Source organism: Hyaena hyaena, unplaced genomic scaffold, assembly GCF_003009895.1.
Source record: "Hyaena hyaena isolate Hyena2069 unplaced genomic scaffold, ASM300989v1 scaffold_1462, whole genome shotgun sequence".
Lineage (NCBI taxonomy): Eukaryota > Metazoa > Chordata > Mammalia > Carnivora > Hyaenidae > Hyaena > Hyaena hyaena.
In genome coordinates, this window is record NW_024082096.1 from 125,490 (window position 1) to 142,017 (window position 16,528).

The window sequence follows — 16,528 nt, forward strand, 5'->3', positions numbered from 1 at the left end:
AGAGGCGGGCCCAGGCCCCAGCTGCGTGCCAGTCTTCTTTGGTCTCCAATCTCCTCATCTAAGGGACTCCTACCAGCTCAGGACAGGGAACGCAGGGGTTTGGAGGTTTTCTGTGTGGTTCTATCATTTTAAGCAGCTTAAGGCTGTATCACAAACTGCCCTCTTCTGTCTGGAGTGGTCACTGCACACCTGCCTTCATCTGAGTCAGCAGAGGAGGCAGGGGGGCACCCCTGGGCCTAAGCCCTGCACTGGGGCCCTGGGCAGTTACTCCTGTCCATTAGCAGAAGCTGGGGTGAGGGCCATGCAGGTCACAGGAACTACATTGGCTGTGATGTGAACTGTGGTTGCTTTGGCAATAAGGGGGTGGTGGGGCCTGCTGGTGGGGTGGGGCTTGCCTCCCCTGGGTTTCTGGCCCTCAGCTGGGGGACTAGGCCCACGTGTGTGACCCACAGACTGCCTGGTCAAGACTGAACTTCTGGACTTCCTCAGACCAAGAGCCCAGGCAGGAAGGGTAGCACGCTGCCCCATTTCACCGAGAGGAAGCTCTGGACATGGAGGGCACCCACCAGCCTGCTGCTGGGTGACCTGGGACTTGGATGCCCGCTGCCCTGAGCTCCTACCTTGGGACTCCCTGTGATGGACTTCCCTGGGGGAAATGCCAAGAGAGGGCTGTATGTGGGCAAGGATGGGAGGGCAAGCTCTGCTCACTTGTGCTGCTGGGGAAGGGGCAGTTGGGCCACCCCTGGGGGAAAAAGAGGCCACACCTATTCAAATGGCAAGTACCTGCCCTTTGGTCCAACAGTCACTCCTGCAGAAACGCCCATGTGTGGTGCAGGAAGGTGCCCCTCTCACACTGCTGAGCAGGAGCACTAGAGTGGACCCCCAGCTTTAGGCAGGGTCCCCTCTTTCTCTGCCAGCCAGACTCCGCCTACGGGCTTTCTCTTGAGCTGGACCTCTCTCAGGGAGACCTTCTCCCTCACCCCCTCCTTAATAACCCCTGCTCCTCACAAGCTGTGGCCTCTGAGCCCTAGACCAATGGTTTTGGGGGCACCTACACCCAGGGCCCCTGCCTGGACTCCTCTTCTAGGGGAAGATCTGCTCCCTCACCCCGCTTCCCTGTCATCAAGTCATGCTGGCCCATCTGACATCTCAGATCCACCTGTTGCTCGCTGGGCCCCTGCACCAACCCAGCCTCCCCACTCAATAGCAGGGAGTCTTTCCCACACCTGGTACCCACCTGTGCCCTCCCTCGCTGAATAAACCCCAGGACTTCCATGTGCTCTGCTCCTAACCCATTCCTATCCCAGCCTCACATCACTTCTTCCACCTTCATCCCAAACAAAGTTGCCTTTCCAGGTGATGTCAGGTAGGTAAGGACCATCTTCCCCATCTACAGAAAAGGCAGCTGAGGTGAGGGGACCCCTGAGGTCACACACTCAGAGTTGGTGTCTGGGCCTGCCAAGGCCCCACCTACCATACAATGCTGCCCCAGCTGGGCTGGTGGTCGGGGCTCCTTGCGGGCCTGAGGCTCACACGCCTCTTATCCATCTCCCCTAGGCCCATGTTAAGCCCAGAAACAGTCCCTCCTGAGGTGTCCCTGCTTCTCGGCCTGCAGCCTGGGGCCTCGGCAGGGGCTGGCCCTGTGTAAGGAGGCTGCCACAGGCTGGGTCTGCTTACCTGTCTCTGGGCAGCAGCCCCGAGGTGGACCTGACAGAACTTCACAGCCTGCTCCAGTGCAGCCTCCTCGTCCACCTGAGCAAGGAGATGCTTGAAGTCAAAGGGCCAGGCCATGGTGGCCTTGTCCCAGCCCCTGGACTATGAGGACCAACTCCTCTGAAGAGCTCCTGGCACTCCAGCCTTACTCGGGGAGCACGGGCAGGAGCACACGTCTATCTCCTGGCTCCGTCTTCCAGGGCCACTGCTGTGGGCCATGCTCGTCCTGTCAAGTTCATGTCTGGAACCAGGTTCCAGGGGCTGGGGCGGGCAGACTCTGAGCCAAAACCTGCTCTACAAGCGAGCACAATGCAGGGCCTTTTGGAGTCTGAGGTCTGGGTGGAAAGCAAAGTCCAAATGACCCAGAGACCAACAGCCCAAGGTGCAGAGGGGTTAGGGAGGCACAGAGGCCCACCCTGGTGGAGCCATGGGCAGGGAAGGAGGGAGAAGGGCTGGAGTGTCAGGAGCACCCAGGTAGGCTGGGGAAGGGCTAGCTCTGACCAGCAGGGAGTGCTGGGCTGGGTTCTTCCTAAAGTGTCAACAACAGAAACAAATAAAGGTTAATCCTGGATGCTGGGGAGGGGATGATAAAACAGGCACTCTCAAAAGTGGCACCACAGACACTTTGGGGAGAAATCGCTTATCAGGACAGGACGGGCAACCAGACTGAAGCAGCCATTGCAATTTTGGGTCTCTTCCTGTGGAAATCAGTTTTTTGAGAGAGAGCAAGTGGGGAAGGAGCAGAGAGAAAGGCAGACAGAGGATCCAAAGTGGGGGAGCCCCGATATGGGGCTCAAACTCATGAACCTTGAGATCATGACCTGAGCTGAAGTCGGACGCCTAACCGACTGAGGCACCCAGGCACCCCTGGAAGTCATTTTAAATAGAGAAACAGCTATATGTCTAATGCATTAAAAGCAAACAAACAAACAAAAAAATGGAAAGCAAAGTAAGAAAGGTGTCAGAGCTCCTCACATACTCAGGGTACCACAGCCACCTTCAGGTGACAGCCATAAAGGTCTCTGAGGAAGTGCCCCAGAGCCCGGCAATGCAGGGGGGTGAGGGTCGGGGTCCCCTCTCCCTGCATTGGATTTGATAAGATTTCTACAAGTGGTTTTGTTTCATCTACAGTTGAAAATAGAGTTTTTCCAAGATCACCATTTTTCCTTTTCAATACTTTCCCCAACTTTCTTGAGACACAGTTGATAAAATGGCCCCATACTTAAAGCGTCCAACATGATGACTGGACATGGTCCTTGTTTTTCTGACTCTAAATCTATGGCCTGCTCATGGGAGCAAACCTCAAATGCAGGGAAGTGAACAGCAGGGGCAGGGTGGGAAAGACACCCAATGAGCAGCCCGGAGGTTCCTTGAACCCTGGACAGGCTGGGAAGGACCTTCCGTAAGCAGCACCAGGCCTGGCCCGCAGCCACCCACCTGCTTGATGAGCATGTAGGTCTCAGACATGATCCTCTCGATGCGGCCCAGGTCATAGGCCACGCCCTTTTGACCCTGCTGCCACACTCGGTAGGCATCCAGCAGGAGCGTCTTGCCCGACTCTGTGTCCTCCAGGAGCTTCCTCTTTCGGCTGGGCCGTGTGGGTGGCTCCTCGGGGTGACTGCTTGCTCTGGCCCCAGTGGCGACGGCAGGGGTGGCGGCTGGGGCCGGCTGGGCCGGTGTGAGCGGGCTGGGCTGCTGGCGGGTGCTGATGCTCAGCTCCTCCAGGGACAGCTCGGTGGGCCGGCTCTCAGGACCCCGGTCCCTGGGGGGTCGGCCTGGCTGTGGGGGTGGCGCCCGTTCGGAGTCTGAGCACCGAGTGGTGGCCTCACCCGTGTCCATGGGCTCGACAGGCCCTGCCCGGGGGCTCTCCTTGTCCTTCCGCTCCCCAGACTGGTCTGCGCTGTCTCCTGCCTCCATGGCCATGGGCCGGTGGTTGAGGGGGCCCACTTTGCCCCCTGGCTCGGCCGCTGGCCCTGAGCCATCAGCCAGAGGGGGCTTCTTGGAGTGGGGGAGAGTCTCTTGACTGTCTTCGGGACTGGCCTTGTGGGGGACGTCGGTGGTCATCCTGCCTCCAGGGAGGCCACAGGCCTTGGGCCCTGGGCGTTCTGACCCCTATGAGAAAACCAAAGGTGAAAGACTGTGTCTTTGGGGCTTCTACCAGAACAAGACACGCTGGGTTGTCAGGTGCCCACCCCAGGCCACCCTGGCTCTCGCTGTCTGTTAGCTAGACCAGGCTGGGCCTACAGACCTGCCAGGGGAAGTCCCTTCCCGCTCTGCTCCTCCGGCCTTGAGATGGACTAATGGGCCTTTGTAGGTACTGCCCCAGAAGAAGAGGCCTGGCCTGGGCTGGCCTTCCTCAAATGTGGGCCTCGGGGCAGTCCTGGGCATCTTATGGGGAGGTCATCCACCCAGGGCCGCCAAAAGTGCTTGTTGCCGAGCTGAATACTCCTGTTCTGGGCTCCCACTTGCCCCTAATGCACAGCAGCCAGGGTGCAGTCTCAGGGGGCGCCGCTCCAGGCCCCTCTACCATAGCCCAGCCAGTCCTGCTGGGAAGGGGGCACCGCAGCAGCACCGTCCTGGCTCAGGTCCCAGTGGCCACTGCTGCTAGGCTGATGACCTACCCTCCTAGGCCTCAGGGTGCTCAGCTAGGAGAGAGGGTAAGAGCTGTGCCTGCTTTGGAGGGTGAAAAGAGACCAGGTGTGACTGGTGCTCTCTGAGACCTCGCTTAGCCCACCAAGAGCCCACCGTCTGCTTCAATATCGCGGCTGCTGTGACCCCAAGTTTGGCCCACTGGGTGGGGTACACCGCTCAGATAGCAGCCTCAGGGACTGTCGCTATTGTCTTCCTTGACCACGAGTCCACATCTACCAAGCGGGTCAGCACCTCACTAAATGTCTGCCAATTCCCCACTGTGCTGACCTTCTGCACTTGGAGAGGCAGTGTTCTCTACTTCACAGGTGGGGACACAAGGACCTTCCTAGTGGCTGGTAAGTGGAGGGACTGGGCCACTGCCTGGGAGAGGACAGGGGCCACAGGCATACCTCTGCAAGCTCGCTCAGCGTGTCCTCCAGCACCTTCACAGTGAGGATGAAGGCCCGCTGTGCCAGGACCTGGCGGTCAGCATCTCGCAGATACTTCCTGCAGGCACACGGGGATGGCCAGAGAAGACAGCAGAGCCTCAGAGCCACATGGCACTAGATAATGGCCCATGCCCTTTCCTACCCCGAGAATACCTGCTGGTCCCTCGGCCTCCCTCCTGCCCGGGTCCTGAGCCTCCTCCCTCTACAGCAGGAACAGACTGCCCTGGGCCCTCATAGGGTGGGCAGGGCCAGGCTGAGTGAGATCTGGGGGCCTTCTCTTTGTAAAGACTGTGTCCAGTGTGCCCCAGGACCCAGCTGAGGGCCCCACCCCAGCACCGGGAGTGAATGAGACAAGACAAGGTGAGGCGATGCAGGCATGGGCAGCTGCTGGCCCAGTTGGGCCAGGCCATGTCCTGGGATCCCCCACAACCCCTGCAAGTGCAGCTGAAGCAGATGTCCCTCAGTCCTATCTGTACCACCCTTTCTGGCAAAGGGATCCCAGGTTCCCCTGTTGCCTGGCCTGTTATTGCTGTCCTTCACCTGGAGGACCCTGGCTATCATTTGGACACCTGTCTTCTCTACAACCTGATAGTATCCTGAGAGCCCCAAGCTGAAGGGAAGCAGGAGGAAGGGAAGGGTGGCTTGTGCATAGCCCATATTCACCCCAGGGTGCACAGGACAGGGGTGCTGTCTAGACACTGGGACAGAAAGCCTCCTGAAAAAAAGGGCTGGTCCAGGCGCCACAGCCAGTGGAGAAATGCCCTGGGCGGACGAGGGGCTCCAGCCTGCATGTGCACTCATGCTCTGACCCACAGCAGCATCGGCTGCCTCCCATGGGGCCGACCGCACGCCGGGCCGGGCAGCTGCACTCACTTGCCCTGGTCCGGGGTCCGCTGCAGCATGGAGGACACCTTCAGCAGGGTGCTGTGGTCCCGGAGCTGGGCCAGCACCTTGAGCAGCAGCACAATGGAGCGGTTCATGTGCCAGGCAAAGCTGCCCGGCCGGTCGATCTCGTCCACGGGGATCCGCCAGATGCCCTGTGAGATTGACAGAGGTGGGTGCGTGAGGTGGGCTGCTGCAGCCGGAGCCTGCTGTGGTACCACAGGAGACTGCCCAGTCCAGGGTGCCTCGGACCCCTCTTGCTATCCCCAGGGGGATGGGAGCGTGGCCACTCCCATCTACTTTCTGCCACGGATGGTGGCAAAGGATACGTGCACTGTTCTGCACTCTCCTCTTCTGAAGGGTTGCATGGTATGTGTTTGCTTGTTCTGTTCCCTACGGTAAGCACACAGGTGGCACCTGGTTAAATGCAACCAGCGGGAGGAATCCAGTGCCTCTGCACCTCTGCATAGGTGCTGACTCAGCCACGAGACCAACTCCTAGAGCTGAACTGATGGGTCAAAAGGTGCCACAATATGAACTGGCTGTTGCTGGCCAGACAGGCTCAAGCCTGAGCTGGGGCCACGCACATTCCCTCCAGTGGTGCCAAGAGAATTGAGGGTGGGGCTGAAAACGACCTGTTGCTTACAGAATGCCCAGGTTTCCTTGAACCTGCCCTGTCCAGTGCACGCTCTGGCCAGGACCCCCTTCCTCCACTTCGCAGCCATCCAACCTCTCTGTCTGAAGGCTGAGCTGGAGTAGGGCCTGCTCTATGGAATCCTGTGCTTGGCCCACCCCTGCACCTGGCACCTTGTTCATTGGCAGCTCTGGGTCTGGTGCCCTGTGGCACCCCCACAACCAGCATGGTCCAGTCCAGGCGTGGTGAAGGAAAGGATGACCAAGGGAGCAAATTACTAGTGAAGAGAAGCTCATACCTTCTGAGCAGGCCTGAGGCTGCAGGGCCTGGGCATTAAGATTTGTCTCTAGGGCAGGACTTTGGGAGCAGGCAGGCTCACAGATGGCTTCCTGTAGCCAACACCCTAGAGAAAGTCCTGCCCAGAGTGGACCAGGGCTGTGAGCAACACTGCCTCCTGCACCTGGGGCCCACAGCAGGGTACCCAGGGGGTGCCCCTTCCAGGGCTCTATTCCCGTGGGTGCTCAGTGACGAAGTCCCAGGAGGGAACCAGGGCACCCCTAGCCCTAAGTCACTCAAGGAGCCTAAAACCAGCAGCTTCAAGCCCCCACAGTCCTCACACTGGGCCACTGGGCTCACACTGGACACAGAGAACTGTTCCTCCCACCCTCTGAGCAGGCCGGGGGCACTGTGTGAAGGTTGGCAACCACTCTTTATCCCAGGCAGTACCAAATAAGGTACCAACTGCCTCCCAGCCTAGACAAAACCAGATGGATGAGGCTACCCACATCTAGGGCACTGCCACCAATGCTGTATCTTCCCACTGGGCACAGGTGGCTTCTGCATCAGCTCAGGAAAAGCTGCCACTTGAGAGGCCAAGGGACAGCTTTGAGCAGCTGTCTGGCCAGTGTGGCCCTGACACCCTACCCCCAGATGTATGGCAGTGGCTGGAAGGTGCCATCTCTGTTGTCCAGCAGGCCCAACGGTGTAGACTAAAGAGGCTGCTTCTTTCTCCCAAGGCACTGCAGACATTACCGTGCTCTGCCTCATGGACCGACATGGCTATGCTAGGGAGGGCAGAGCTCAGAGATGAGCGACTCCCTCAGGGTCACACAGCACGAGGGGAGCCCCAGAGTTGACGCCTCACCACCACCAAAGCTCTGAGGACAGGCTGGACAAGCCAACCAGCCCACAGGGAAGCCTCCACCACCTGCTCTGGCCCTTCACCACTGGCCCCCAGCTCCTTCCTGCACCTAACAGGAGAGGGGGAAAGTCGGAGGCATAGCCTGACCACATGCCAAGACACTGCAGGCATGTGCCGGGGCTGGCCCAGGGCCACAGGCCAAGTCGGACATCTGGGTGTGACCCCATTGCTCTCGGATCTCACTCTTCCTTAGGGCAGAGGGGCGTGCTCTGCTCTGCACCCTCAACCACAAGGGTCCAGAATGACCCTGGATTTCACTGAATGCTTCCCTCTTCCCTGGCAAAACCTCTGAAGACTCAAAGAACAATTGGAGGTCACTCCTCCCAGTGCACCTTGATCCGGGGTCAGAAGGTATCTCCTAGTTGCCTGATGAGCAGCTGGGGATGGAAGGTCCCCTGCTCTCCCTGGAGGAGCAACTGGGGAGGATGGATGGAAGACTCATTTGTTCCTCCAAATTGTGTTTGGGGGTGGCTGTGTGAGGAGAGAGGTGCTGACTTTTCTGGACCCTTCCCTAGTAAGTGGTCCTGTTCCTCTTGTGTCACCCCTACCAGGGACTTGGGGTGAGCCTGGTTGTGAGATGGGCAGAAGCAAGGGTCATGGGGACCTCAGAAATGATGCTAATGCCTCAGGAGGTTCCAGGCACTTGGGGTGCTTGGGCCCAATGCCTGGACCCCACAACATACCCAGTAGGCACCACCAGCCTCAGACTACATATTTGGGGAACTTACCACCTCTGGAGGTGGCCCGTTTCATCTCTGGTAAAATGTTAGAAACGGTCTCTTCACACTGTGCTAGATCCCTGGGGTGTCCCCACACCCCTGCCCTTCCCTGGCATCCAAGCCTGCACCTTGTGCCCCTAACATTCTTGCCCCAGCTCGGGCCGCCTCTTACCTCTTCCTTCTACTCTGGCTCCCAATTCGTCCACCCGGCCTGGGCCAGGACATGTTAGGAAAGGGGTAGTGTGGTCACATCCCCCCTTGCTTATAGCCTTGACAAGACTGCTCCCTTACCTACCTCAGCAGAGACCTGGGCCTCACTGGCTGTTGCCCCCTCCCTGGACTCCGTACACATGCCACGCCCCCTCAAAAGTTTCACACTGCTCTCCTTTTCGAGTGCCCTCTCACTTCCTCTGCCCAGCCAGTTTTTCTGTGTCCTCCCAAGCCTGGCTGTGATATCACCTCCTCTCCGAAGCCCTCCTGAGCCTCTGCTAGGACCACAGTGGGGGGCAGCCCCTCAGATGGTCAGGGGGTGGTGGGCCTATGGCTAGGGCCCTAATGTGTCCTTAGGAATGTGTACTAAGTGGGGGCAGGCATGCTTCAGCTCCAGGTCCCCAGGGGTCCGACACAAAGCTGGCAGAACCCAGGGGCCCAGCTCATCCATCTCCCCACCAGTCTCTCACCCTGGAGATTTCCAAGATAGTTGGGAAACAACTCTGCTCACAGGGAAACGAATGCTCTTCACAGCTCTGGGTATGCACACGAGCCCTGCGCTGAAGAGGGGAGCAAGGCACACCTTCCTGCCAAAGGGCAATGATGGCGAGACAGCAGCACTCTCCCTGAGGACTGACAGGACTCTGGGCTGCTTGGAGCCATATCCAGCTGGGCTCCTGGCGGGGGCGGGCGGGGGGGGGAGTGAGGGCTTGCTCTTCTCTGTCCCTTAAAAAAGAGGGGGCTGAGAAGGCGATGTCAGAGGGAAAACACATTTGGTCCTCTGCAGGGTGGGCCAGGTGGCCACAGCAGACTTGGCAGGTGGTGGGGGGTGTGGGTAGGGCCTCTACAGAGCGGGGATCCCAAATTCCTGCTCTTGCTCCCAAGTTCCAGAATTAGAGACACAGGGCATTTGCCTGTTTAGTGTTTCTCTTGGAGAAGGGATGGGATGTGCCAAAATGAGCCAATGAGCATGCTGAAAAAACCACTCTGGAGGACCCACCAAGCCAACCCTGAAGTGGGCCCGCCTGGGACTGAGGGGTGGCCTGGCACTGTGAGCCCCACAGACAAGCAGATGAAGGCGGGGGCTGTCACATGCTCGCCAAGGCAAGGCAAATGTCTCAGATGAGACACTTGCTGGATGCACACCGATGGGGGGGGTCTGCCCACCACCTGCTCCCTGTCATGCCACGGCACCACTGACCTGCCCATCTCACCATCTGGGACTGCCCTCCCCACCCCTGCCATTCCTCCCGCACCCCGTTCCTGATTCCCAGGATGCTACTCTCAGCCGGGAACTGACGAAGCCGGTCATATCCGAGTTACACAATCATGGACATTTTCAGGCACACTCAGCTGGCCGAAACTGCTTATTGTGTAGGTGGGAACCCGACGCCAATCGAGGGGCAGCAAGCCCCCAACCACACTGCTGGATGGTAGCCAAGCCCGGAGTGCACGTGGGTTCCCTCCTCACGTCTGGGGCCAGTGGGCTGCCTTCCACCATAGTCACTCTGCAGCCATTAGGCACATCTGTGGGGATCACTCTGGGAAGAGACGCAGGGTTCCTTGGCCTGGAAGCCAGACTCCCAAACGGCTTTCGGCCCATCTCTGAGGAGGGACAGAGGGATGGGGCTCTGGATGCAACCCCTGAGGATAGGTCTACATTGTACCACACACTTCAGGGCATGGTTTGGATTCTATTTTACATGAGGGCTCTCTATTAATCGAATCCTTCCCAGATATGTGCACGCAGCCATAACATACTGCCACCCGTTCCAGAAAGGATGGAAGACCGAACAAATCAGGCAGAGTCCACAGAAAATCAGAAGGGAACTACAGACACCATAAGCCCCGGGGAGGTGCCTGCAGACATGCAGCTAGCCTCCAGAGACAGCTGGTCCGAGGGCGTGGAGCCACCAGGCAGAGCCTTAAGCTGGCAGGGTGGCAAGCAAGCCAACGACTCTGCCTTCTGGCTGAGCAGGCAGTGCCGGGCTTCTGTTTGCAGCCAGAGCCCCCAAGACAAGCAGAACACTTCCGCCCCCCTTACAGAGGGGAAGACGACAAAGCACACCCCCAGTACTGCCCCTCCAGAAACGATAGCCCTGCCGTGCTGTGCCTGGGGAGGGCTATGAAGCCCCTCGGAGAACTGGAGAGCTCCCAGGGAGGGGAGGCACTGGGCGAGGGATGTCTGCGCGCTGGCAGAAGGGGCACAGCCAGGCTCCACCTGTGGCAGCAGAGGCCACACGCCCAGGCCTTGGGAAGGGTGCTGGAGATGCACCACCTGAGAGGGAGGAAGAGGGGCCTGATAAGAAGGGGTGGGCACCAGTGCCCGAGAAGAGGGGAGGCCGGATTGCAGATGAGCGAAGGCAGGAGTGGGAGCCAGGGGCAGCAGGGACCCCATGAGGAGGATCTGGAATGGGGCTCACCTCTGAGGAAGGAAGGCAACACTGGTACCAGGCAGGACCTGGGGGGCACGACTCAGGGCCTTTCCTGCTTCTCCCCTGTGCCCTCCCCAGCTGCCCTCCTGTCCTGCAGTTCTGGCTGCACTCCAGAAGACTCCCCTCTGCCAGAGTGCAGGCACACCCCCAACTCCTGGCTGGGACGGTGTGTGCCTGGAGAGCTGTGGGCAGCTGAGGGCGCATAGCAGCAGCCTCGGAGCACTCAGAAACACCGGGGCTGTGCTCAAAGCTCCACCCATGCGCATCTCCTCAGAATGCCTCAGCCGACCCCCAACCCGTCCAAGTGGTTCCGGGCTCCTGGCTGGCAGATGAGGTCACTAAGACAGACTGTAACTACCTGAATAATTCATGGAGCCCCAGACTCTGGGCTGAGTGCTTGAGACAAGTTACCAAACCCTCCCTGTACCCTGGAGACTGGGGCATCTTCCTGCTGCTCTTAAGGTAACAGAGCTTCCAAGATGAGCCCCGCACTGGGCCAAGCCTGGAGGTTCCTGGAGGGTAGGGCTAGCTGGCATGGTTGGTGGTCCTTGGAGACTTTCCCAGGGGAGCTGAGAGCTGGGTTGGCGGAAGGGGTGGGGCACTGCCGGGCCATCCTGCGCTCTTGCCCATGAACACACTGTCCACTTATAAAGGGGGGTGGAAAGCAGGCGAGGCTGGTGCCTGGGCAGGAAGGCCATGAGGCCTTGGCTTCTGGTCATCAAAACCTTGGCAGGTGGCACCTCAGGGATGGACAGCAGATGCCCCTGCTGGCATGGAGCATTGCTCCTGGCTGCCAGGCTAAGGTCATGCTCAGTCCCAAGGCTCATGCTGTCTCCAGCACACTGGAGTCTGGGGGAAGCTTCTCCCCAGAGGGGCAAGGGACTCCTCTCTCCCCAGATTCCCGATCAGCTGGCCAGCCCACACCTCCCTAACTGCCTCAGTGTGGGACAGAAGGCCTTGTCCATCCATACTCCTGGACCCCTGGCTCCAGGAACACCCATAGGGCTGCCAGTACAGCCTCTTCACCTGGCTCAGGGCCAATGCTGAGCTTTGGCCAATGGTGGCCCAAAACCACAGGTCCAGACACAGTTCTGATTCTCACAGTAGCCCCAACTGGGCTGTGCAGGGCCACTGCTCAGGCCGTTCTCAGTGGTACACCCCAAGGTCATTCTGGGGCTCCCAGATGCACCTGCCACCTTCATGGACCCAACCTTTCAGTAATGGCTCCCCCTGGGGATTCCTCCACTCCAAGGGCACAGGCAAAGCCCCCGCCCCCCCCAGGAAAACAATGGCCTGGAGATGCCAAAGCAGAGGAGGCAGGTGGCAGGTGTGGCCCAGTTGGGCACTGTTCCATCTGAGCCATGCTCAGACCCAGGGCAAGGGTCTTGTCATGGAGTGGATGAGGCTCAGGTCATGGAGACTGGATGGGGACTCTTTCATCCCAAACCCACACTGCCGGGGACTGCTCGAGTGTGTTATCGACCCACCCCTCATTCTCCAGAGGGGGAAACTGAGTTCAGACAACCTGCCCAAAGCTACCCAAGTGACCTGGTGTGGGATGAGACGCAGGAACCAGACTCTCCTTCAGGTCCTCTCTGAATGCTTATGGAGGTACAAAAGATTATCAATGTGATCTGTGATTTACAGACTAGAAAGAGAAACACAGAACTAAGCAGTAACACCAAATCACTTCAGTTTTGAGCCAGGGCCTCTGAAGACCTGAGAATGCCCCTGTGAGAGGGCAGACTGGGACTGGAGTGCCCGCTGGCAGAGGAATGGGGAGTGAGCGTCTTGCACCAGTACTTCTGAATGTCTCAGAGACTTCATTATCTAGTCCCTTGAGCCTCTGTTCAGGGCATGGTCTCAGCCTGTCTTCCACAACTTGGCTGGGCTCCTCTCGCTGTCCCCTGCCGCCCTACCCACAGGACTCAGATGTCCCTTCCCCACTCTGCTATTACTGGGGTCATGCCCAGCTGGGGCACCCAGTGAGGCTCAAGCAGGAGGACAGAGGAGAAAGTAACCACCCCTGGGAGCACCCAGAAAGGCCACAAAGGAGCCGGGCTTGGGTGGGCTGAGGGAGGAACTAAAAAGGGAAAAGCAGTCAGGTGCCAAGAGCACTGTAGGAGATCTAGGGGTGCTCAGTCTGCTGAGTGGGTGGGCAGCTGGGCAGGTGGTGTCTGCCACCCACAGTGGGGCCTCTCCAGCTCACCCAATGCTGCTTCAAATCCAGAGGGGCCCAAGTCTGCCTGGGGCCTTCTCAGTCCTCCCCTACCGGACCAGGAGCTGCTAACAGAGTGGTTAGTAGGGCTGACCTCTCTCTTGAAGTCAGTAGCCAGCCCCAAGGACCTGAAGCCTAGCCTGCCCGGTCATGGCCTCCCAGATGCTGAGCTGTCCAGGGGTGGACAGGAGCAGCTGTCACTGGTACATCGGCCCCCTGAACAGAGCCTGGCCTCCTGGGGGAAGGAAAGCTCTCCCATATGAAAGTCAAGCTAGGCAGACAGGGATGTGGGCTCATGGGGCCTGCCCAAGGAGCCTCCAGAAAAGGAATGTTCCAGGTCAAAGCCACAAACCCTGGCCTCTGAGTCCCCTTAACCTCGGTACTGCCCTAGGGCGGCTCTGAGTGAGATCCCAGCATGAGCCAAGGCCTGGACAGACTCTGGAGAGTTTATGCCCCAGATGAATCCCCTCTGGGTGCTGGAGAGGCCCAACTCAGAAGTTGCTCCAGAGAGGCCCCTGGGTCTCCCCAAGCAGACAAGCCTGACAATTGCACGGTAAGCCAAGTGCATCCTAGGAGCCAGGAATCACATGGATGGGCCAGACACACCCAGCAGAGGGAGTCTCCTGCTAATGGGACAGACAGACACATGTACATCCAGGGTGAAAGGAGAGAAGAAAGGCTGGTGCAAGGAGTAATAGGTTGAGAGAGTAAGGAATTTGGGGAGGGGGTGTTCAGGGAAAGCCAGAGAAAAGCCAAGAAGGTGCAGGAGCCAGGGGAGGAGGAGCCTCTGCCAAGTGGAGCCCCCAAGGGTTGACTTACCACCTGGGGTGTCCCATGCAGGAGAACAAATGAGCGTGTAAGTTTTTTTCTTTTGGAGTATATAGTTTCTATCTCAACTTTTAACTCAGTAAACAGAACACAAGCATTTTGTGTGTGTGTGTGTGTGTGATCAGAAACATCCTGTTATTTGAAACGACCACAGCGCATCACTCCGCAGGTGTACCCATACTCATCCAGTCCTCACTGGTGGGCACTTGGGGCTGAGTCTTTAGGATTATGATGAACAATGCTGGTTGAACAGCCTTCCCCACAGATCTTTTCCCCCTCTCCTTAGAATGGATCCCCCAGAGGGGACAAAAGGGTAAGGGTGCCGCAGAAGGGCCTGGGTGTCTGACCTATGACACAGGGTGGGTGGCTAAGGGGGAGCAATCCATCATCCTGGGCCTTCCCAGTCCCAAGCTAGCCCCATGTGCCACAGTATGACAAGTGAACAGGCCTCCCAGGGCCACTAAGCCCCAACATTCCTATTCATAGAAAACATAGTGCTGTAAGCACCCAACATCCAAGGGAGAACCCGTTCCCTGGGCAGAGGGATTCCTGCAGCACCCCCTCCACCCCCGCCAGCATGGGTGCAGTGGTGACTCAGCGCTCCAAACAGGCGAGGGCGGGCAGCCTGCTGGCATTCTGTTCCCAGGAGCAGCGGGTTTGAGGCTGTGGGAGCAGCCTGCTTCCAGCCAAGGGCCAGCTTCTATGCAGGTGATGCGCTGGAGAGAGCGGGGAGCCCCACAGTAGGAAGGGGTGCTGGGGCAGATTAGGGCCTCTCCCCCCAGAGAAGCAGAAAAACATTCCAGTGTCCAGCCTCAGTGAGGCAGCCTGACCCAAACTAAGCCAGGACGGAACCTGGATGGTAGGCGCTTGGGTCAGGAGCAGCCTTGGGGAGATTACCATCATCCTCCAAAGTCTCCGGGAGACATCTGTCACCAGCATACCCATACGAACCTCTCAAACAATAAGACTACTTGGGGAGAGTGTGTAGAGCTGTGCTGGGTGCCAGAGAGCCCTGGGGGCCAACGGCACCCATAGGGTGCCTGTCCACCTTTGACAACAGAGGATTTCACTTAGAGCTCATGGGAAGAGACTCGTCCCAGGGCACACAGCCAAAGGGAGCTGAAACTACAGCAAAACTCTGACAACTCCACTCTTCTCACTCCACCCTGTGTCCCCAAGTAAGGCGAGCATCACAGACAGAGCCAGGCTGGCAGCGGAGCACCTCTCCCACAGCTAGTCCAGAGAGCTCCAGCTCCTTCAGGAGCCACCCTCCTCAGGAGTCCAGGGGCCTTTGGGGCCAGGACTCCCCATCTTCCTGATGCCTTAAAGAGCTAAGGGCCCTGGCTCTCCCACAGCACTTGGAGCCACTGTAAGGTAGGCCAGGTTGAACACCGTCGCGGCTTCCACTGCAGACCCATCAGGGCCGGCTCTCTAAGCCGCAGGGTTGTACAGAACCGCCAGGGGCGCCGTTGCCCTCCACCCAACCAGCGGTCCTGGCTGGGCTCCCGAGGGCAAGGGATTCCCCGCGCCATCCACAGGTAATGAGTCCCCAGCACAGGCAGGGGCTGGGGAAGCCTGCAATTTGCTTGTAGCTGGCGCCTGCCCGCTTCCAGCCTCTTCTACCAAATGAGACGCCGCACACTGGGTCCCCAGAACTGCCGGGCTGGCTCTCCCCTCCCCCTCCCGGGGAAAAGCAGAAACGACAAACAACTAAGTGCGTGGGGGAGCCCAGCCTCGCAACTCCACCGCGGCCCCGCCTGCGTGAGCCGCACCCCCGCCCCGCGCCCCTCGACACCCTCCCTCTCACTCTGCTTGCAGGGCAAGGTCCTGGCCCAGCTCAGGGCTCTGAGCAGGCTAGGCGCTCGCAAACCGCTGGCACCATCCTCCCGCCCCCGCACAGCAGCTATTTATAGCTGGGGAAGCACCTAGCCCGGGCGCCGCTGCCCACCCGGCCGGTCCGCTCACCATCCCCGGGTGCGGCCCTGCGCGGCTCCTCCTCGGCGCCGCCCGCCGCGAAGTTGCTCGGGCCGGCGTCAGGAGAGCGGCTTTGGCTTTCGCTTTCGCGCGGTGCAGCGCAGAGCAGCGCACACCCCGGCGCGCCAGCTGGAGGCCCCGGGCTGGGTCGGGCTGGGTTCGACCGGGGCTCGTCGCGCGGGCTTTTCTCCTGGCAGCGCGGGTACGGGTGCGGGCTCCGGCGATGCCCGCCGCCCGCCTCCGCGCGCCGCCGTCCCGGCCCGCCCGGCCGCCCACCTGACGCTGTGCAGGGCGCCGGCCCGGGGGCATGGGGGCGCCGCGGCCCCGCCGCCGGCCGACTTCCTCCGCAGCGGCGCCCGGGAAACCACGGCCCGCGGGCTTCCTGCTGCGCCTAGCGGGCTGGGGGCCGGGGCGGGGGGTGGCCGCCTGAGCCGACCCGGGAAGGGCTGAGCGAAAGCTTCGGAAAGCGGGGAGCCGGCGGGCAGAAGAAAGGCGGTCGCGGCCCAGGCCCCCGCCCCCCCGGCCCCGGTCAAGTTCCTACCCGCCGGCTCCGCCGTGGCATCTGTGCAGCGGAGCTAGGGCGGGCGCCGGGCCATGGCCGCGGAGGCTCGTTCGCTCTCGGCGGGCCGGGGCG

General features: G+C 59.8%; 1 protein-coding gene across 3 annotated transcripts in view; it reads right to left on the reverse strand.

Moving 5' to 3' along the window:
• Positions 1–16,528, reverse strand: part of CABIN1 (calcineurin binding protein 1) — a 153,224-nt gene that overhangs the window by 8,429 nt on the left and 128,267 nt on the right. For all 3 annotated transcript variants that reach the window (XM_039223826.1, XM_039223829.1, XM_039223827.1), the window contains exons 30-33: positions 5,667–5,830; positions 4,755–4,851; positions 3,151–3,825; positions 1,678–1,752 (exon numbers count right to left, since the gene is read on the reverse strand). In XM_039223826.1, coding sequence (XP_039079757.1) covers positions 1,678–1,752; positions 3,151–3,825; positions 4,755–4,851; positions 5,667–5,830 — 1,011 coding nt within the window. The remainder of the gene's footprint in view (positions 1–1,677; positions 1,753–3,150; positions 3,826–4,754; positions 4,852–5,666; positions 5,831–16,528) is intronic.